Source organism: Narcine bancroftii, chromosome 11 (genome assembly GCF_036971445.1).
Source record: "Narcine bancroftii isolate sNarBan1 chromosome 11, sNarBan1.hap1, whole genome shotgun sequence".
NCBI classification, from domain to species: Eukaryota; Metazoa; Chordata; class Chondrichthyes; order Torpediniformes; family Narcinidae; genus Narcine; species Narcine bancroftii.
The window spans coordinates 89,669,857-89,693,903 of NC_091479.1; the positions used below are offsets into that span (position 1 = coordinate 89,669,857).

Consider the following 24,047-nt stretch of genomic DNA (forward strand, 5'->3'; position numbering starts at 1 on the left):
AATAGCTTTAAAATTGTATGCATTCAGGCTACAATCATCACACATTTGCAAATTTTATTTAAGTGATTTTTAGAAAGTCTAAAAAAAGTCTATTGTAAAACACATCAGTATGACCTAATAATTCAGATCTGTCCATCACGAGGAATTTCAATCACTGGCTTCTTACTAAATTAACGTGTGCCAACATTTAATACGTTGTTAAGAGATTTTCAGTTGATAAAGCACTTTCCTTGTAAAATTTATTGTACATGGTCATCCTACAAGTTCAGCACACATGGGTTAAATATCACCATTCAAAATAAATGAAGGAAATATTTATGTGATTAATGTTCATTTGTGCTAAAATCGGTAAACTGGGTATCTGCTCACAACCTATATTCATTCAAAAAGACAATTAGAATATAAAATATTGACATATTTCTTCCAGAATAAGTGCTTAATATTTTTTGGAATTATAAACCACAAGGCAATGTTTAAATTAAATGGAGAATCAATATCCAGTGTCATATAATTTATAAAAGTGAATATAAACTTTGCATTATATATTGCTTGAGACAAAAAGCATTTGTTTCAACTAATTCGAGTTCAGTTGTGACGTCACACAAATTTTTAATAAAATCTTCTGCAACCATGCACTCTGGTTTCCTCGCAGATCCCGAACAGATGGGCGTTGGTCCTTAAAATGGCCACAGCAGAGTGCGCTGTAAGTGTTGGAATCTTGGAGAAGTTGATGGGAATGTGGGGCAAATAAAATAGGATTCGTGTACATGGATGCTTGATGCTCAGTAGGGACTTGGTGGGACAAAGGGTCTGTCTAATAAATCAAATATTAATTCATGAAGTATCAAGCATTTTGCTAAAGAAGGCTGTGTCTTGCATTCAACTTGACTCTAATTAAAAAAAAAACAAAAGGAAGCCCAAAAATTACGAGGGAGAGAACCTTAGGATGCATCTTGGATGGAAGTAATTTTTCTCCAAGTGATGGATTTGCTGCAGATTCCAAAAGTACATGGTGGGGTGGGGGGCGGGGAGTGGTCATTGGCACTGGTGCTCCAGATGGAAGGAATGCTAACTTTTAATGCTTTATTGAGCAGCTGAAGGGAATTTAAATATAGACATATAGCATAGTAATAGGGCTCTTCTGGCCTCGCCACCCAATTAACCTTCAACCCCCATGGGTGGGAGGAAACTGGAGCACCGAGAGGAAAACCACGCAGACACGGGGACACCATACAAACACCTTACAGATGGCACTGGATTCAAACCTGGGCTACTGGCACTGCCACAGTGTTGCACTAACCATGCTGCTCCTCCAGAAATTGGGCTGGTGAATTTTTGAAAACTTCAGAATTAATTGATAACTTTCTTTAAGTTTAAAATCAACCCATCCCCCACCACTTCTACGGGATGCAGTTGGCTCACTTGTACCCAGACTGATTAAAATAAAGGTTATTCGGCCCTTCATGCAACACCTCATCCACTGCAAAGACATTATTGAGTGTAAAATTTTCAGAGACAGTTTAAAACAAGGAATGGCCCTACCTTAAATCCCACAACTATGCAGAATGCTGCTTTTTGGGGTCCCAAGAATTTGGAGACTTATTTTCAAAAGCAGAATAATGCAACATTAGCTTTTTGTATCATTGCTCAACAGTTCATGACTTTGAGAGAGAAGTTCCCAGCTAAATGTCAAATTATATGCTATTATGACAAACTAAAGGAAATTTCATGTAATATTACATTTTATGCTTTATTGCATGATGATAATCTTGGGAGTCTTCAACCCTCTTTAGTCCTTTTGGATTAAATTTTAATTTCGACTTACAGCATGGTAACAGGCCATTTTGGCCTGCCACTCAATTTACACCCAATTAACCTACAACCCCTGGTATATTTTGAATGGTGGGAGGAAACTGGAGCCCCCAGAGAAAACCCATGCAGACACAGGGAGAACATACAAACCCCTAACGTACAAGTCCCAATCACTGGCACTGTAATGGCGTTGCACTGCTACACCAACCATGCCACTATTCCATTTCAGTTTTCTGGGGACTAACAAGTCCTTTCTAGGATGCATAGACTCTGCCTCTGGAGGGATAGGTGGACTGGATTCTTACACAGTCCTGCTGCAGCTTGTCATTGGCTCCCATGAGTTCCCATTGCACAGCCCTTCTTATGATGAAGCATTTCTTAGTGTGTGATACGGAGCTAACCACACAATGAAGTAAAGAGGACCATTACTTCATTCAAAATGTATTAAATTCATATATACACTGTCTGTTCAAGTCAATGTCACAGAACTGCTAATCCAAGTAATTAATCAATTTGCTTTGCAGAAATGTGAAGCATTGCATAGGCAATGATCGAATGCCAAACCAAAGCAAGTTTTTCTTTTGTTTTAAGAAAGAAAATGTGTGTTTAGTTAATTTTTCAGCATGAATCCTGTCCGTGAAATAGGCACAATACTGGAAACTCCTGCTGAGCTTCTCCCACTCAAATTCCTCCCTTCTGTAGTGTTTAGTGAACTCACAGCAAAAGGAGCCTGCGTAGTTAACACCTCACCAACCTTAAATAGGACTTTATGTCCCTCACCACTGCTCCACCCCAGTTATCCCACACCCCCTTCAAATGCACATCTTCGCCAAGTAAATTGTAACTCTGTAAGCTCTGGAGTACGAACTGGATCAGCTCCTTTCTCTCCATTGATGTTTTCTACATCGTGAACAGAATAATTAGCAAAACTCAATGTGTCTGCCATTACCGCAGCCACCGCCACTCAGAGAGAAAGAAAATTTAACAAGGAGGGTTTTGGACTGAATCTCACCGAGAAGGAATTCTGCATGGGATTGGAGTAGGACAAGTCATGATTATTTTGGGAACTTCACCATGAGAATTAAACAGTTCAACAATATGTTCTACTGAAAAACTTCGACTCCAATTTAAATCTCCCAGCTGAGGGAATGGCAAATTCTGTGGTTCATCCTCAGGCTGAGAAATGCAATTCTCTCTCCAATAAAATTGATCGGAAGACATCTTTGTATTTGCAGCCATTTCTCTGTTCCTGGTGAATCTTTGATCCATTGTGCCAGATCTATGCTGTATTAAAGTTTGCATGACATTACATGTGCTTCGATGATGAGGTTGATGGCAAAATTGTCTTCAATTCCAATATTGCTTCTGATTATTACAGAACTTTGTACAAAATTCTGTAGATTGCTCAGGAATTGAGCACATGTAATTTTGCGAAGTTTGGTTTAATGAATGATAGAGGGGTGCAAGTTTATAGCTTAAGCAGCCTTGAGTACTTCGGTCTAAAGCATGATTTACACCAGCTTCTTTACACTGTTCTCCAATCTTAGGGACATGTACAGCCGTTGTCTGACAATGAGCCTGCCAGTCAAATGACTTCTTCAAGGAAGACCTCAAAGGCCGCTTCTGACTATGGGATCTCATCAAGGGCTCTCCGTGATCAGCAGATATGTTTGCCCCCTTCTCCTGCCAAATCCGATCATACTCAAAGGTATACTCTTCACTTCTACCATCTTCATTCATGCTACAACTGACTTTGGATCCTTTCTCAGTCCATTTGCTGATTGCTGGGCAGCAAGCAGCTTTCTCAAAGGCTTTGCTGAAGTACGACTTCACAGATACTTTGCTTAAACTGGTTGCTGTTGTGGAGTTTGATTTGGTCTGTTGAAGTTTTGAGTGTTTCATTGTTTTCTTCAGCTTTCCTACAGCTTTCTCACGATTTGGAATCTTAGCACAACTATTGTGAATATCTGGACTGTGCAAAGTAGCTTTAGATGCCACTTCTGGAGTATGATCTGGATCAGCTCCTTTCTCTCCAGTGATGTTTTCTACATCATGAACAGAATAATTAGCAAAACTCAATGAGTCTGATCCAACACGTGCACTAGTTTACAGAGCGGCTCACACATCTATGCTCAAGCTTCAAATCCAAGCTAATTCCAATCGGACAAGAGGGACTGCTGTGCTGTTCTAGTTCAATCCTTCAAAATGCAAAAGTATTTTAAGGAGACAAAAATTTTAAATCTTTACCAAAAAAATTAGTATTTATGCATTTTGGTTTTTCTGTGGTAGTATTATGCAGTAAAACTCCCAGTATCCAACACCTATGGGGATTGGTAGATGCTGGATAAGTGAATTTACCAATTGCTTGTTGCATGGATTGGAAAATTGACTGCTAGGGTATGTCAATTTTAAATTTTCATTTAAAAAGAAACCTGTTTATTGTCTGTGATTTTTTTTGCCGTTTGCTTGAATTCTGGATAACGGAGATTTTGCAGTAGTAGGATGCTGTCCTAAAATGAGTGCAGGAACTAGGGTATGGGTGCACCAGGCACCAAAAGTGCCAGGGGTTGTTGAGAAACTGGTTACTAAGGGATTCACAATTCTGAACTTAACCCATAATGGGGAAGATTATAAAATCAGGAAAGTCATGCTGACGTTACTTTTAAATGGTTTGGCCTCAAGGGAAGTATGATGTTCAATTCTGGTTGTCTCATTATAGAAAAGAAGTGAAGCCATTAGTGAGGGTTCAGAAAATTTAAACCAGAAAGATTCCTGCGATGATGGACTTGTATATTCCAAGGACAAATTGGTGGCTAGGCTTTCTTTATTTACACAAAGAGAGATTTGACAAAGATATGTAAAACAACAAAGGGCATGAACAGAATGGGCAATAGAAGGGTCTTTCCATTGGTGGATCTAGGGACAGTCATAGTTTTCAAAAGAAAAGCACTGGAAATTAAGAATGAAATAACAAAAATGTGAAGATGGAATCTGGAATGCATTGTCTGCAAATGTGGAAGAGTCAGGTTCTTGCATGACCTAAAGAAGAGATTTGTATATCTATGCACATTAAAGGAAAAAAATTACATTTCTATGCAGAAGAGGCTTGGGGTGGAACTACTGAATTGTTCTTGGAGAGAACTCATATGAACTCCTGTGCTATAACCATTCTATGATTTCCAATGGAAAAGCTCTGTCATTAATACATGACCAAGTCCAGCAGTATTCATCAGTTAGAGTGGATAACATCTAAATTGGTGGCTTTCCTCAACAATGAAGTGGAGCCCACAAATACATCACAAGGTTCACTTCACCTGGTACTTCCCTTCTCTGCAAATAACATTGCGGAGGGTCTGTATTGCCTATTGACAAACCCTTTTGTCCATTTCATTCTTGCAACAGGGTCCGATAAGCTTTTTGCAATCTTAGCACTGTTTGCACTCTTCACACTTGTGTTGCCACCATCCACTGCGTACCAATGTCCTCCTTGGAACTTTGCTGCCACATTTATTCTTGCCTAGTTTGTTAAAACAAGAGTGAATCAGGACATACGTAACAGCCGAATAAACGACAAGCTCATTAATAAAACAAGTGACATGACAAGTGAAAAATATCATTTCCAGAAGCAGCATTCTTGATATTCAATTTGGGAATGAAAAACTTCCCTGTATTAAAAATGAGTACTTACAGCTAGAGTTCAGATCTGATCTGTGTTAAGAGCCATATTGTTGGTGGCTTACAGGTAGAAGATTTAGAGATGGTATTAATGATTAGGCGGCATGGTGGTTAGGGTAGCACAATTAGTACACAATGCTACTGTAGCACCAGCAACTGGGTTCGAATCCAGCATTGTCAAAGAAATTTGTATGTTCTCTCCACGTCTGCATGAGATTCCTCTGGGTTCTCCCGTTTCATCCCACCTATCAAAACTTATGGAGTTTGTAGGCTATTTGGGCAGCATGTACTCATGAGCCAAAGGGCCGACAACTGTTCTGAATGTAGAATTGGAATTATTTTCTCCAGTGTGATAGTCTTGAACAAGGAGATGAGATATTAAAAATTGAACTCGGTCATGAATGAAATTAGAAGTGAAAATTTTGAACTCTATCCCACAAGAAATTATTAAAGCCAGATCAATATTTTAAAGTACAATAATGGCAAGGATATTAAGAGAACGTATCCAAAGTCTGTGACCAAATTTTAGATCTGTTCCTTCCAAGAAGTTTCACTGACACCTGATACAGAAACTGGCATGCCCACTGAACTTCAAAAGTTACAGCACCTGATTGATGAAATCTGAACTAAATATTAACACATTCATCTGTGAGAATTTAGAAGGCTACATGTTCAATAAGATCTACAAACTGGAGCCAGGTACAGAGGGGAAACAGCTGTCATAATAACCCATCTGAAAGAAATGGAATAAGTTTTCTTTAAATTCTTAGAATCACTGAATACAGAAAGGGGTCACTCAACATCTGTACTGGCTGTTTTGAAAGACCTATCCAATTGCAGAGTCATTTCTCAGAACTTAGCAAGGTTATTAAAATAGATTTCACAATTTTCGTTGGTGTTGAGGGATCACAATCCATTATTCAGTGTTCTTTCTTTCCTTCCTCTCATATCTGATAAAGTTGGATTTCACAATCAATGCTGCGACAGCTCACTTAAACTATCTTGGCGTAAATGAATACTTGGGCAATGCATGGTCAAGCCAAAACTCCCAGCAGTTTGCAGGAGTTACTAACTGTGTAAATAATCCACCTTTTTGAAAAATGGAAAATTAAAGTAATATCCAGATGTTTCCCCTGTAAGGCTGTGTGTAGTGTGGAAATAATCCAAATTCCAATGGGATTTTTATTTAATCCAAAAAGTTTTGTGCAAAATTGCAATTACTAGAAAGGAGATCATAACATGGTTAAGCCAGAAAATGAGGACTGGCACTTCTCTTATTGCACGCTTCTTTTCCCTTAAATATTAGTCTGCCAACAAAAGCTTGGAAAATCGACTTTCTAGAATTCTCTAGGTTTTCAGATGGCGGCTGCAGATTGAAAGGTGGTAAATATCACCCCGGTGGGCGAAAGGCAGCAAAACTCAAGGCCAGAAATGCAAAACAAACAGAGAAGCTCTCAACGGTTCAAGCAGCACGTACGGAGAGAGAAACAATGAGAAGCTCTCAACGATTCAAGCAGCACGTACGAAGATAGAAACAATGAGAAGCTCTCGTCGGTTCAAGCAGCATGTACGGAGAGAGAAACAATGACCCTCATCGAAAATGAAAAATAAGGAAGTCCCAAAGTTGGGGAGGAGGTGGAGAGAACAATCTCCAATAGGGTGCAGACTAACATTCTCTAAGAATAGGGATCCCTACACTCACCTTCTACTACACCATCTCCATATTCAACAGATCATCCCTCCATGAACATATGGCACATCCAACACGATTTCATCACCAGACGCGTCTTCCTTCTGACAGCGTTCTAAAGGGAGCAATCCCTTTGTGAATTCCTAATCCATTCTTCCATCTCCACCAACCACTCCCCTTCAGGTGGCACTTTCCCAGGCACATACCGCGGGTTCAGCACCTGCTTTTTCCACTTCTCCCCTTCCCAATATCCGGTGGCTGGTTCCTTCCATCCTCATCCACACTTCTTCCAACTTAATATATTGCATTCAGTCCTAACAACATGGCCTTCTCAACAATAGAGAAACCAAATCCAGACTGGAGACCATTTTCTAGGGCACTTCTGTTCAGTCTGCAAAGGTGTCGCCAAGTTTCCGAGTCTCTTTCTTTTTAATTGTCTATCCCACTTTGACCTCTCTGTAGCTACCCTCCTGCATTGCACCTTTTATCTGGAGAGGCTGAAGTGGTCAGGATTTAACCCTTTGTTCTCTGTGCCTCTGTTTTCATGCACTACCAACATGGACATACTCCGTATCCCCATTTTTAGGGACTACTAACAAGCGCATATACTCCATGCCTCCATTTTCTGGGATTGGTTTTAAACCCAACTACCAGCTGGTTCGTATTGATGTTTGTACTATTTGTGAAAGGTTAAAAATGGCTGGAGCCCAAAGGGTTAAATATTCTATTTAACAATTTAAGATAACCAGCCCTCAGGCACCATAATGGCACAGCTGATTAATCCTCTCCCTCACAACTCCAGTGATCCATGTTCGATTCCAACTTCCAGTGCTGTCAGTGTGGAGTTTGCTTGATCTCCCTGTCACCATGTGGATTTCCTCTGGGTGCTCTGGTTTTCTCCCATTTCCCGTTGATGGTGCATGATGGCAGGTTATCTGGCCACTGAAAGTCCCCTACTAGTAGGTAGTAGAATCAGAAGGAAAACTTGGAGGGTAAATTGGGATCAGGGTGGATAGGTATTTAATGGTCAGTGTGAACTCAATAGGTCAAAGAGCCTGGATCATGCTATATAACTATAGCAAATGTGGTTGTATCATTCTGTTTTGATAATCTAATATTTGTTTTCCAAATGACAGCTTTTTTTAAAAAAAGCAGTTGTTACCTTGATGACTATAATCTGCAACTCATCACAAATATTCCCTCCGTTCTTCTTTGCAACATTAAAAAATACCCGTTTTCTCATTTCTCCCATCTCTGCTGAAGGATCCATGATAGATCAACTCCCCATGGATGCTGCTTGATATGTTAAGTGCTCTCAGCATTTGTGTTTCTGCTTTGGATTTCTACATTGACAAATTATTTTGCTAAAATCAAGAGAAGGGAAATTGCTAGAAACTATTATTAGAAGAGTGGTTACAGGGCATTAAAACAAATATGAACGGGTAGAGCCAAAAAGGATTTCATTCATTCATTCATTCAGGTGCCTTGCCATCCGTCACAATCTCTGACCCTCCAAATTGTAGTTGTTGTCTCCCATTTTCCTTCGGTGAAGGTTCCGTCTTTTAGCTGAGACTGTTATCGATTATACAAGAGAAAAATACTGAAGTGGTTTCCCATTGCCATCTTCAGTTGCATTGTCTCCACTGGACAGGTGAACCTGGCCATTGATCAGCAGATTCATCTGGTCAATGTTTTTAGTTTTACAGCTATAAATTCCAATTTGTAGAATCCTCCATCTGCAATCCATGGCTTAATGGGAGGCTAATCAGGTACCACACCTTGCCCAAGGGTGACTTGTAGGCTATTGGATGGAAGGAGGCCTGACACTTCCTTTTTGCTGAGCAATGGTGCAGCACAACAATGACAAAAAGGGGAAATCATCCTTGACATATCTGAAGGGCATTTTTAAAAACAGAAGTCAGTAGGATGGAATAGCAAAAGACATGATAGTTTTTACAGATACAAAATCATGCATTAGGTTGCCACGAGAGGTAAATGCAGAAAATTAGGGCTCAAGAGACTTGGAGCAACACATTAACATTTAGTTTACAGGTAACAAGAATGTCCATGATTTTCAGGTTGGTATATTATAAATAGTGGGTGATTGCTAAGATCAGTGCATGGTCCTCAGCTATTTGTATCATTTATTATTTAACTGAAAACTGTGAGGTCAATATAGTCTATGATCAGTGTAATAAGAGGAGGTTCAAGTTTAAGTTGTTGGAAGGAAACAGTTCTTCAACCAAGAGGTACTGTTCTTCAGGCTTCAATATCTTCTGGCTAAGGTACCAGGGAGAAGTTGTTACCAGGGTGATAAAGGGCTCTTTGTGATGTTGACTGCCTTCTTGAGCCAATGCCTCATATGAGCAGCAATGAATGAGAGGTCAGATGATCCTGAGGCCCTGACAGTAATGGCCCTGACTTCTGCATTCCGGAGCAGTTAATTCCCAAACCAGATGTTGAAGCAACCAGGCAGCATACATGGCGCACCTGTAGAAGTTTGAGAGAGTATTCCATCTCCTCCGACTCCTCATAAAGTGTGCTTTTTTACTTGGTTGAACACACTGCAGACATCCACGCGAGATGCTGCCTCAAGAAGACAGCCAATGTTATGAAAGATCAAAGGATCCCTGTCACCCTGGTCACATTCTCCATTCACTGCTATCTTCAGGTTTAAGTGCTAGAACCCTGAAGTTCAGCATCTCTAGGTTTAAGTCCCCCCACCAACAGCTACCTCCCCAAACTATCCTAACCACAGACCAGTCTGGGGCCACCAAAAAATGTCTGGACTATTGAAACCACTTGCTCTTGTAATAACTGCAACAGGTGTTTAAACTCTTATATATTATGAAGATTTTTGAGAATGCCTTCACTCATTTACTGTAAGATTTTGCTACTGAGATAAATAGCAATATTGACAGAAATTATGATTATAATAAAAGAACAAATTCAAGTCATGAACATACCTTCTGGAACTTGGCTGTTAATAGTCCATTGTACTGTCTCAGTGATGAGCTACCCTTGTCATCACCAACTCCCAGTCCAGTATTATCTGAATTTGTATTTTTCGATCCTTCTAATGAATTTGGAGGATTTTTCCTACAAAATAAACAAAAACAAATCTTTTTGTTGATGGCCACTGAATTATTTTGCTGCCAAACTTTAAAAATGAAACTATCCTGTACCTGAATACCCAAAATCCAAAAAGATCCAAAATACAAAACATTTTTCATCCATGGTCCCATAAGGTAATATGTAATAGATTTCAGAAATCCCAATCGGAGTGCATTATTGGAGTATAGATTTTTCAATATATGTCTACTTGAGTTAATTTGTGCATATGTAAATATTTGTATTGTGAATGCATGTATCTTTATGTCTGAGTGAATGAATGCATTTTTAAATGTGTTCCAAAATCTGAAACACTTCTGGTCCCAGACATTTCAGATATGGGGTACTGTACCTGTGCTAAGATGTTCTTTTATTTCCATATAAATTGAGTTCTTTGTGAATTGAGATGCAATGAATGATATATTTTTGCAGAAGGAACCAAGTGAAAAAATGCAAACCTTGTTTTGCTGGATTCTAAAGCACAACACTTTCTCCCTTTTCTATTTTCAGTGCGCTTTTCTTTATGTGTCACATTATCATCATTTCCACTGCCAAAACTCCTGGAACAGAATATAAAAATATTAAATACAATCCAATTCTCATTTGATAATTCCTGTTATCCAACTAAAATCAAGTATATGCAGCAAATACATAATCTTTTCACTGTTCTGAATGAAATTGATCACTTAATTAAATTTTTAATATTTATGTCATGCCTCTTCATACTTGATTCTTTCATCACTGCAATAAATTCAAAAACTAATATTAAAATAACCTCTTTCACAAATCAATGCTTGAAAAATAAATTTATTTATTATTAGGATTTGATTTTTTTTCTTTTTACTTTGTTTTTCTACCCCTCTGCAAATACACGAGATCATTAGGGTGAAACACAAAAATGTGCAGACACTGTGGATGTGGCAAAAAAAAACCCAGAAATGCCAGAAGAACTCAGCAGATCTAAAATATATAATCTAAGTTCCAGTACTGAAGGTATGAAGATGGGCTCAGGCCTAAAACATTATTTTTATATATATATATATATATATATATAATGTTTTAGGCATATATTTTTTTTTTTCTCATTGTATTTATTTAACTATTTATTTTACATAAGATCGTTAAACTGAATAACTACATTTTTCTTACATCAAAGGAGACAGCTATTCACCACCTCAAATCTGCACCAACTCAGAGCATTCACTTCAATCCCATGCCCTGACATTTCCCCGCAAACTATTCTCTTCCACATAACCATCTATTCTCTCTAACTCTCCTCCACCTACCAACAGAAACAACCTAGTGGCCAAGTATATGCCTTTGCAATGTCAGTGGAAATGGAAGCATTTAAGGGCACCCCAAGTGCTTGCAGGAAGAATATCCAAACTCCTTATGAACAGCACCCAAGTTCTGAATTGATCCCAAGTAGCTGAAGCTATGAGGCAGCAAAGCTACCTGCTGGTATCCTACTGTGCTGTTAATAATATGATGATTGGGAGACAGTCTGGTTATTAATTTTCAGTAGAAGTCCACAACATAAACTTTCAGTCTTCAATTAACCAACCCAGTATTAAATAGTATAATCCAATGGTAGCGTGCCAGAATTTCTGTAAATTGTTAATGTCTACACTACAGGGACTAAATTTATATGTATATTGCTTAAGTACTGTTCAGTGCACTGTACATTATCCATGAAGTCAAAAGTAATAAATGAAGTTGAATTCAGGGGAAAAAAAACCCAACTTTTAATCCTGAAAAACAAGTATTGGATACATCCCATTTAAGAGAAAGGAGAAAATATTTAAGCATCCATAACAGAAATAAGATTTGAAAATTCTGATATCTATTCAGTTTGTGTAGAAATGGAATTGCTTACCTTATTACTAATGGCAGATTGCTGGGCTGAGAGATATTTTCCCTCTCCCAGCGAAATACATCCAATTTAAGAGTTTCTTTCCTCTCCATAAAGTAGTCGGCAATATGAGAAATTGGTATTTGCCTTTGTTTCACATCATTCTCTTTAACATCTGCAGAGTTGATTTTTGGAAGATGTGGGATTGTAGTTTTCACATGGGTCTCATTTTCTGGAACATCATCAAGAGCTTGTTTTGAGATAACCAATAAGGCATCTGAAATATGTGTTTTTTCACACAAAAAAAATTGCTAAAGTTTCTTATTCCTGCTTGGAAATGTACTTTTTAATCCCCACAGCCTCCAAAGGGGTTTTGAAAAATGCTGCAAGTTTTCCCATTACCTTAGCAATTAGTCAGTAATTCTGTCCAGAATATTATTGGAGTTCTTTTAATGCTGACATATGTTTCTTGGTGAATTTTCAAACTTGCCACAAATTTTAAATGTTAATAATTTCCACAGCATTAAAACATTTCACAATGAAGGTCTCTACATATTTTTAATCATCGTAAATATTTACAACTTATTCGGAGATTAATCAATTTGTGTTCATAGTGGCTGACAAAGAAATCTTCTCAGCCCATTCCATTTTCAGCTGAAAAACAGTGTGTTTATCCAAGAATCTTTCAAATGCAGAAGTTTCCTGCTTCAACCACCCATTTAGGCAGTTGAATTCCAGGTCATCATCACCACCTTTCTCTGGGTGAAAAGCAATTTAAATTTCCCTCTAATGTTTCTGCTGCTCCGAAGGGGGCTATGCAGCCTGAATACACCTGAAATTATCTGATCTCAGAAGCTAAGTAGGCTCAGGACTGGTCAGTGCTTGGAGGGGAGACTGCCTAGGAACACCAGGTGCTGTGGGTTTCTGTGAGGGGCACTGGACAAGGAGGCGACTCTCTGTCTGCCTTACAGTAGACAAAAATTAAAGAATTTTATGTATATTACATTATAAATGTAGCATTACATGACAATAATGGAACATTTACCTTTACTTAGCAATTTAAATTTTAAAATTTGGAGCTGACAAGGCATCAAAAAACAAAGAAAGCTCAAAACTCAGCTTGAAATGTTGACAATTCTGCTTGACCCACTGAGTTCTTCCAACAGACTGTGTTTAGCTATCCAATTGGTTATCCTGTTTTCTAAGGTTGGTGGATGTAGCCATGAATTAGCATTTTTAATGGAAAAAGACATGAATGGAGGACAAAATATTTGCCCCAGTGATAGGATAAACAAGACTTGCTTGGAAGTGATGAGGGGAAAAGGGTGAATTATTTTAAGCAGTAAAGTTGAAGTGTATTAAGAATACTAAAGGTGCTTTTTTTTTGGCTATTTCAGAAGGAAATGTCCCACAAAGCATCTTTGATGTGTTTGAGAATGCTGCAAGTTTGAGACAAGTTTCTCTGGTCCTCGGAGCACAACATGCAGATACACAACCAGACATAACACACATACAAACGCAGGACAAGCATTCATCTATACAAAGAAATATTGTTACATGAATATGAGAGTCTTGGATGGTTAATGTAAACAGTTCCTTTGGTCTCACTGTCTATGGGAAGAAGCTGTTCCTCAGACTGGTGGTGCTGGCTCTGATCCTTCTGTATCTCCTTCCCAACAGGAGCAGCTGAAAGATGTTGTGTGCAGAGTGGAAGGAGTCCTCAATGATTTTCCATTGGCATTGGAAACACCACTCATGACAGAGGAGGGGGAATTTTTCTGACTGGGTTGTGAACTGACCCGATTCTGTTCCAGCCAAAAGAATGCAAAAGCTCAACTATCAAATCAACACTGATGCAAACATTTTATCATCGGCACTTTATTAGAGAATAAATTAGTTCACTATTTGTCATACACTTCCATGACAGTAAAACCCCTGGTATCCAGCACCTATGTGGATTGGTAGATGCCAGATAAGTATATTTTCCAGTTGCTTGAGACTTACTGTTACAGTGGCTTTAACTAATGGACCTGCATTAAGAATAAACAGTTTAAAAAAAAATACTACAATTGAACCTCGAATCTGACAGCATCAGGACTCAGCCATTGTCAGACCACAGAAAATGCTGTAAAACAGGAAATGGCTCCTAAGGCAAACCCATATGTAAACATATCAAAGGTAGAACAAAGCTTAAAATGGGAAATAATACTGTGGGGCCGCACAGTGATTAGTGCAATGCCTTTACACCACCAACGATAGGGACTTGAACCTCGATCAATGGAGCTGTAAAGGTTGAATCTGTCGCCATTAATACAAACTCTTTACAGACAGCACGAGACTTGAACTGGTCCTGATCGTAGCAGATTGTCTTCTATATTCTCCTCTTGCTGCAGGTGTTCTGCAGCTGTCGTTGCCGGCTGTGGAGATCGACTCCCCAGCTGGTCACCCCTCCCGTCGGTGTGTTTTTTTGCATGCGCACCGCGCACTTTTACTCGGCTCAGCGAGCCATTTTTGTAGTCCACTTTCTACCGACCTGAGGGAGCAGGTTTCTCTCTCCACCGTGGGCCTCTTCGAACAGGTAAGGCCTTCTCCTTCATCTTCCGTTGTCTTCTCTTCCTCTCTTCTTACCGTTGGTTTCGATTTTTCTTTTTTCGTCGCTTTACTTTAATTTTTATGCCTTTGTGTTTTCCTTTGTTTTTTCTGACTTTTCTGGAGAGGGCTGGAGTTCACCGTCCGGCCACTACTCCATCACGTGACTCCCTGCCTGATCGTAGCAGATTGAACCTTTACAATGCTAACGATTGGGAGTGGGGTTCGAGTCCCGCATTGTTGTCTGTAAGGAGTTTGTTCTAAAGGCCACAGATTCAAAACGTGTCAGACCTCTGGGATTGCCGGACCACAGAGCACCAGATAATAGATGTTCAACCTGTACTTAAACTGAACAAACTCCACTTGCATGAATACATAAATTTAAAGTATTTTATATTATTTTCAGTCATATTCTCTGAAAATGTTTAACTGTTGCTGCATCTCCAGGTTCCTCCACCTCCAGAGCTGCCCGAAAGACAAACGATAACATGATAGATAATTAATAAACCATCCTCCCCCAAGTTTACAGATAAAGCCTCTGGTCGGGTGACCCTTACTATGCAGGGATAAAGGGGCACTTGAAGAGAGTCATGCCAACGGCAAGCAGCATCAACCAGCTCTTCATCCTGGGCGACACCATTGCTTGTTTCACACACTTTATTCAAACAGCTGCAATGAGCAAAGCACGACTAAGGTACTCTACTGGCTCCCAACTTCACCAAAAGTTTGTGTTACTTCAGAGAAAATTTACTTTTACAATTTTAAACTTTTTTAACCCATTATTTTATTGTTAGTTATTTTAATTATTTTCTTCTAATTTTTTTGTCGATTGCTTGAATTCCAGATACCAGTGGTTTTACTGCCTATTTTCCCACTGTCACTATTTTGTCCATTCTGGCAATTCCAGATTTTAACTATCAGAATAAAAGAATCTCTGAAAGAAAATATCAGAATGGAAATCCAAAAGAACTGGAGATATTTTCTCGGAAGTAATAGAAACATAACTGTCATTTTCAAATCTGGAGTCAAATATTTATTGCCTTAAGTTTGTAATTAAGACACCACTCAAGCATCATAATATTTACCTCTGATTGTCTCCAAGTTTCTGAAAATTTCCAATCCATGTTTTTTTTATATATAGCTTTATGCAAGTTATTTTCCACCTGTACATTACTGATTTCCTGACAAGCTTCTATTGTCACAATTCACATCTGAGTGAACAAAGTCTTAAAATCGTCGATTCTTTTCATTTTGATCGAACCTCCTATTAATTGTTCATTACCATTGCACACAATTAACCTGACAAGCCAGTTCATATTTTTCATTTAAAAAATCCACATACTGTAGTTCAAATACGATAATCTCCAAATCAGATCACCTTCAGAAAGTCTTTAAACTTAAACAACTTGCATGAAAATTCCTTCATTTACTACTCTGATATTTTCATAAACTTCAGTCTTACCTGTTGCTCTCATCGTTCCCTGTGTTTTTATTGATGGTCTTTTGTGTAGTTTGATAGGATTCTGTAAATGTGTTAACATTTAAAGTTGTTGACATTCTTTAGAAAATGTAACGACAGTGTATTAAGAATTTGAAAAAAAAAATACAAGCCAGGAATGTGCTTTACGCTGACATATTAAAATTAAATCTTGATATTGTGCAAAATATTGATACATTTATTGCAAAGATTACCACAAAATATACTTAAAGTAAGTCTCATTTTTCATGAGCTCCAGTATAAAAATTATTTTCTTTTAAATGCTAAACTGATCACACATTGGATCAGATTTCAAAATTACCTACTGAGAGCTTGGCCTTCATCCAATTCAAGGAAGAAATCTGAGATAATTCTGCATGGAGAATTATTAATTTCCATTAAGATGGACAGGACACAGAAAAGATTCGCAAGGATGCTGACGGGATTAGATGGCTTGGGTTACAAGGAGAGGCTGGGATTTTTCTCCCTCGACGTAGGAGGCCAAAGTACATAAACCCATGAGGGACATAGATTAGTCAAAGTCTGTTTTCCAATGTATCGAAATCTAAAACTAAAGAACATAGATTTACAGTGAAAGGAGTAAGATTTAAAAACGGACCGAGTGGCACTTTTCTCCACACAGAGGCTGGTAAATATGTGGAATGAACCGCCAGAGGAATAAATAGAGACAGTCACATCGCAGCATTTAAAAGACATTAACACGTACAAATGGCAAAGTTATGCTATTATTTCACTTTTAATATATTTGGACTTACAGACATCTCTCTCTGGTCTTTGTCCTCCAGTTGTTATTAAGTTAGTCTTATTGTTTTTCACTGTAGTTAATCATTTTTCCTTAAACTGGTCAAACAAATATTTTGAAAATTCAATGGATGTCTGAACATGCAGAAAAAAATCTATTAGCGAGTAATAATGCATACAATTGAATTGACAAAACAAAATTCAGTGCTCCAATTTAGATTTAGACCAGGTTATATATCCATACTGAACCCCACCCATTGAACAGATTGACAGTTTGCACACAGCACAGAATTTGCTGATTGAACTATTGAAGTCCAACTTGACTGAACGTGCACTGTGGAATCAGTAATTTCTTTTAACATTTGGAATCACAGTGTATCTAGTTTGAAAGCACTGACAGTTATTTTTGTATTGCAATTGAGTTTAATAAAGAACATCTTTAACTTATGGTACGCTACTCTAGTTTGCACAGAACAGTTGTAATGAAGGCGTTGCCGATCAAAGATTAACCTCCTGAACACTGCTACAAGTAACATGACAAAGATTAACCCCTTGGATACTCCTTCAAACAACCTTGTAGATGCAGCACTAAAACATGTTTTTCATACCTATTCGGCTGACAATCACTAGAAAAACTTTTTCACCTCCCTCATGCGACTCCTTACATTAGCATTGAGCTGCAAGATCCTGATAATGCAAATTTCAAACATCACACACCTCAAACAAGGATCCAACAGTTACTCTTGACAATCAATTGAGTACCATTACAAAGTCCTCAATCAATAACATCTTGACCAGAAACCTAAGTGGACCAGAGGCCTACATACTGTGACTTGCTCCTTTTGCTAACGACTCAGTTCTCATCTCCCAGGAGTTTGTTGGAACCCTCTCCAATTTCCTTGAAGACTGCGGAATAAATGACATCCTCAAAGTAACACCTTACAGAACAAAACAGCTTGCAAGTTGGCATTCCCTCCAACTACAACTTGCTCTGTAGCATTGTTACTAACCAAGGATACTTTTACTACTAATAAGTGACCTTCCCAGCAAACACATGACAACACTACACCCTGCAAACTCCCCTCTTGCCATAAAACATTGGAAATATATTATCCTTCATCATCATCAAGTAAAATTGTAAAGTCCCCTTGAGATATATGAGTGAAGACCTTTACCTGCAGGATAACCGGTCACCATCACCTTCCCCAGGGAAACAGTCACCCATAATTAAGTCCAATACTTGTTTTTAAATAGTGACCATAAAACCCATTACAGATGCTACTTTCTCAAAAACATTGTGTTTCCATATTCTGATTCCTCCAACACATTTTGATTATTATTGCAATATGTAATGTGCACTTTCATGCCCTGGGAGTGGTATTCCTGCGAGATGAAGCCAAATTGAAGTGAATCAATTTCGTAAAAACCTGCTCCACATAAATGTGGTTCAAATCCTGCAGGATCCCTATTGCTAGAATCCAACAATCATTCCTTGGGTTTCATATCCTGAAATTAGTGTTCCCTATAACGTTGATTGCTTTTACTAAAGCCAATGAGGTTAATAATTAAATCCAAAACAATCCTGGGAAATAGAAGCTATATGATTTTGTAGTGGCACTTACGCCAGGAAACAAAATGAGCCAATTTGAAGGAAACTGTCAACTATGAATTTACTCGTCGTTGATTCCTCGTGGGGGGAAAAAAATCTTCTTCATCCTCTTATAAACATCTAGGTCTAATGATTCAAAGTAATTAATTGTTAATCCTTACTGGTGAGTGGTGTTCGCACTGTATTCTACTACTCATGCCTTTTAAAACCACACAAATCAGCCAAATATATATCCCAGTGGAAACAAATGCCCTGTCTTCCTCGGAGGTCTGTCTTGTTTTACAAAAATCAGAGATATGCATTTTCGGCTCATTAAAATGCAGCCCTGGCTCTTTAAAGCATTATTGTTTGAATGGGAGCACAGTCCCGACTTCTCTGGCAAATTTTAAAAAAATACGTTCACGATGGCAACATTTCTGGTTAAAGTGAGTTTTCATATTACACAGGCCCTGAACACCATCCTTGATGGCCGTCTTTCCAATGCATATCCTTAAGTCATTTGGAAATTATAGTCGATGACGAGAGATATCTGGTGTATCAGTTTTGATTGCATTATTTTATTTCCAATAAAGCCAGCAGGGGTCAGATTAACGGAGCTGACCAGAGATTCCTGCGCAGGACATTTGTTTCAAGCTGACCGTAATGAAAGAAATAGAAACATAGAAGATAGGAGCAGGAGTAAGTCCTTCGAGCCTGCTTCACCATTCAATGAGATCATGGCTGATCTTAAAGTTCAGTACCCCCTCCCCGCCTTCTCTCCGTAACCCCTAATTTTCTTATACTGAAGAAATATATCTAATTCCCTCTTAAATATATTCAATGAACCTGCTTCTACTGCTCTCTGTGGCAATGAATTCTACAGATTCACCACCCTCTGGGGAAAGAAATTCCTCCTCATCTCGGTTCTAAATGGTTTGCCTATTATCCTCGAACCATGGCCCCGGGTTCTGGACTCCCCCACCATCGGAAACATCCCTTCCGCATCCATTCTGTCTAGTCCTGCCAGAATTTTATATGTCTCTATGAGATCCCCTCTCAATCTTTTAAACTCCAGCTGCAGTGTGGACCAGGGCTCTTTTGGCAGGTTGCCTGGAGTCCGCATTCACGGGAAATGCCCCCCACCCCACAAATGGACTAACGTGGTGGAGACGCCGTCCCTCTCTGGGCTCACCCGGAGGGGCTGGTCCCCCTTCACCCCAGTGCCCAGGCTCACTTCACAATCTTTCACCCAGCGATAGCTCCCACCTGCCATCCCACACATGGCGATGCCCGGGAACGGCGTCCAACTTCTGAGACGGCAGGACAAAAACGAGCTCAGCGCAGTTTTTTTCCCCACCTTTTAAATAGAGATCAGTATCGTTAAGAGTGCATCGTAAATAAGTGAGGGGATAGTGTACTGTCTATGGGAGGCAGCGGTCCACCCGCGAGCGGCATCCAGGGGGCAGGAGACCACCTCCCACCGAGAAACCATGCATTATCTCCAAAATCCCCCATAAACACCGATCAACAGTTCTCTCAAACTTCCCAAATTGTGAAATAAAAAGCTGAAAGCAGGAGAGGACTGTTCGGAATTCAATTGAGAACCTTTAGTCCATGACGCAAGAGCACATCGGAAAACGCCTTGGGCAAGAAAGGGAGGGGACACCACTTTGGACACTCTTTGCTTGTCCTTTCTCTTACTGTTTGGCACGCCAAGCAATGCTAATAGCGACTGTTTACCTTTACTGCTGGTAAAAGGAAATTTTGTGCATATTACATTTTTGCAGCGAGAACTTTCTTTTATAGTTACTTGGAGGATCAGAGAATGTTTTTGTCTATGACTCATTCAAACAAATTCGTACTAGTTTGCCAAAGTTCATTAAACGATATTGTCAACGTTATTACCAGTTGTCTATGCTGTTACAAGCCATTAAAGCATTGTTAGACGGTCAATGGAAATTGTCGGAACTTCTCTGATCCGTCTTTTTCGAAGAGCAAAAGAACTAAACTAACACATGTAATCTGACATGGCCCAGAGACCATCTGTAACCTTGGCATTTAGATGTTGCTAGGAGACAGCATACAAATGTTAAACAACTACAAGGCAGCACAAAGGTCTGCTTACAAATTTGCAATCCATTTTTGACCCTTACAATTTTTGTATTATTACATGGCAATAAAAGGAATCTTGAATCTTATATACCCTCTGCTTCTACATCAGGAACCTCCTTCCACATATTTCTAGCACTAGACTGGTTAGTTACCTCAGAGGCCAAAAAATGGAGTTAAAGCATTTCCACAATAGGGAGTGAATTTCACTTCCCAGACGACCCAAGAACATAATGGACTTCTCAAACACTAGAATGTCATATTAAGCTTTTCTAACATACCATTGTAAAATACATTGAACTTTAACTATTAATGATTTACACATATTTTTGACCAGGCTTGATTAAAGGTTCTGAAAGCCACTGGATTTTTGAAAACAATTAATCATCAAATCCAGTAACTACTATTAAACCAGACGACTAAGAAAATCCACTCTACAGTTTTCTGTAATAATATTCTTGCCTTCCTGATTAACTGGATTGAACTTGACTGCTGTAATTGATTGTATTGATCCCCGAAGGAAGCCCAGTCCACCTTCATTCAACTTTGGGCAAGATTATCCATCAGATATACAGACCATTGCAACAAAGCAGCAACAAATTTGAGTCTGGAAAAATTGGTAGTTTAGCTGAAATTCTATTTCATGGAAAACCTTTTTCCATTTCATTAATCCTATGGCACATTGACAATAAAACAAAATTGCCTCGTGGAGTAAAATTAATAAGAACTTTAATTTAAAGTCAATTTAGCATCCTTTTTTTTTTAAGTCTATTTGGTCATCTTCAGAGCAATTGTTTGAATACATATTTATTTACTATGAGTACAATAAAACATATCCAATGGAATACTCCTAACAGTCCTTTGGGGAGAGGGAGAGGTCAGATTATAGGAGTCAAGTTGAACTAAACCAATGGCTTTTCATACCCATCCAGTTATCCCTCCCCCAATACCATTTATCAGGAAAGGAACAGGTCACAAACACATGACCGACGCAATAAATACTGCAAAATGATCCAACTGCAGGACACCATTACCAGTAGCAGTCACAGACACTAAGGTTGTTAACACATGAACCAGAATCAGGATCACCCCATGCATGCCTTGCCATCAAATCTTACCTTAGCTCTGGAGGCCCACCAGCTGTTGTAAGGCATTTCATTTCAACATTTTCTGAAGATGGAACTGGTTAATATTTATTTACACCTTGTGATTTTAATTGCTTAACAGTATTAAATGCACAAATTTGAAAATATTCCCTTTAACTGGCATGTGGCTCAAATATATCCACCAGTATTTCATGAACTCATTGATTACTATACCAGGCAGCTATCTTCTTTGGCTTGGCTTCGCGGACGAAGATTTATGGAGGGGGTAAAAAGTCCACGTCAGCTGCAGGCTCGTTTGTGGCTGACCAGTCCGATGCGGGACAGGCAGACACGATTGCAGCGGTTGCAGGGGAAAATTGGTTGGTTGGGGTTGGGTGTTGGGTTTTTCCTCCTTTGCCTTTTGTCAGTGAGGTGGGCTCTGCGGTCTTCTTCAAAGGAGGTTGCTGCCCGCCAAACTGTGAGGCGCCAAGATGCACGGTTTGAGGCGTTATCAGCCCACTGGCGGTGGTCAATGTGGCAGGCACCAAGAGATTTCTTTAGGCAGTCCTTGTACCTTTTCTTTGGTGCACCTCTGTCACGGTGGCCAGTGGAGAGCTCGCCATATAACACGATCTTGGGAAGGCGATGGTCCTCCATTCTGGAGACGTGACCCATCCAGCGCAGCTGGATCTTCAGCAGCGTGGACTCGATGCTGTCGACCTCTGCCATCTCGAGTACTTCGACGTTAGGGATGTAAGGGCTCCAATGGATGTTGAGGATGGAGCGGAGACAACGCTGGTGGAAGCGTTCTAGGAGCCGTAGGTGGTGCCGGTAGAGGACCCATGATTCGGAGCCGAACAGGAGTGTGGGTATGACAACGGCTCTGTATACGCTTATCTTTGTGAGGTTTTTCAGTTGGTTGTTTTTCCAGACTCTTTTGTGTAGTCTTCCAAAGGCGCTATTTGCCTTGGCGAGTCTGTTGTCTATCTCATTGTCGATCCTTGCATCTGATGAAATGGTGCAGCCGAGATAGGTAAACTGGTTGACTGTTTTGAGTTTTGTGTGCCCGATGGAGATGTGGGGGGGCTGGTAATCATGGTGGGGAGCTGGCTGATGGAGGACCTCAGTTTTCTTCAGGCTGACTTCCAGGCCAAACATTTTGGTGGAGTAGTGGAACTGATCAGAACAAAAAGAAAGCTAATGTACCCCAGCCAGGAGTAATTCAGTCATCACCCACAATGGTGTTGCTGGAGTCTCAGTAAAGAAAGATTCAATTGAGTCTCTGGATGACTAAATATTGGAAAAATGAATAAAGTACCTGACTGATAGAACAGGTCTGAAGTTACTCAGGGAAGGTATCTTCCACTTATCAATGCTGCTACAGGACCAGAAAAATGTTCTTACAAGACACCATCCAGTTGAACCAATGTTGGGAAAGTTCTCAAAACAATAATTAGGAGTCTTATATGCAAAGAACTAAAGATGACAAGAATGTTTTGTATAAACAACAATAAAGTGGTTGTGTTAGATTGCACTGTCAGGACTGCAGTGCTTAGATTCATTTGTTATTCATATAGTATATTACCCAACATCATCAACATTGGAATTGTCAAATTTCAGGTAGCCTGTAGCTCCAGTTGCTTCTTCACACATTCCTTTTCTTTCCAAAGTATCAGCCTCCTTTCACTCAATTTCTTTCCCCTCCAACATCTGACTCTGTCTGCTGATCATCTACCTGCTTCTCCCACTGGTTTCTTTCTCTTACACCTACTGTTCCCATTGCCACCAGCCCCTCCCTTCTCTGGTACTTCTCAGATTCCATAATTAGTAGTTGTTTGTTGTCTCCACATAATCTCCCAGCCTCAGTCACTATCTCTACCCTTCCCAAATTTGCTCTATCTATCCATCAATCCCTCCTAACAGATCCATCCATCACTTGCCATCTCCCATCTCATTCTTTACCTCTTTTTATGGGTCACCTTGCCTTTTACACTCCCACTCCTAATGCAGGGACTTAGCCTGAAATAGCAACTGCCCTTCCCTCCAAATATGCTTGCTGATTTGATGAAGTTATCCAATCTCTCAACTACATTTGACCAAAAGATAAAGATCTGTAAAGTATGAATTCTCAGGGTAGAAAATTCCAGTATTAATTTTTCATCACTATTTCCAGGATGTGATCAGCTACCTTCAGAAACGACTTAGATCATAGGTGAGGGCAATTACACAGAGGTGTTGCTTCTAAAAGAATGGATTAAAGAATTACAGGATGGATTGATAGATAATAATAATTGAAT

The 24,047-nt window shown here is 39.3% G+C and overlaps 1 protein-coding gene across 2 annotated transcripts; it reads right to left on the reverse strand.

Moving 5' to 3' along the window:
- Positions 1-40: 40 nt before the first annotated feature.
- LOC138746111 (uncharacterized) lies at positions 41-17,136 on the reverse strand. Of its 2 annotated transcripts, none has more exons than XM_069903976.1 (6): positions 16,983-17,136; positions 16,192-16,252; positions 12,165-12,372; positions 10,747-10,848; positions 10,144-10,276; positions 41-5,329 (listed from the first exon to the last, which is right to left on the reverse strand). In XM_069903976.1, the coding sequence occupies exons 1-6, from the start codon at positions 16,986-16,988 to the stop codon at positions 5,123-5,125; spliced, it is 717 nt and encodes a 238-aa protein (XP_069760077.1). In that variant the 5' UTR covers positions 16,989-17,136; the 3' UTR covers positions 41-5,122. The 2 variants fall into 2 exon arrangements, with proteins under 2 accessions (XP_069760077.1, XP_069760076.1); XM_069903975.1 differs by having other exon boundaries at positions 12,165-12,417.
- Positions 17,137-24,047: the final 6,911 nt, after the last annotated feature.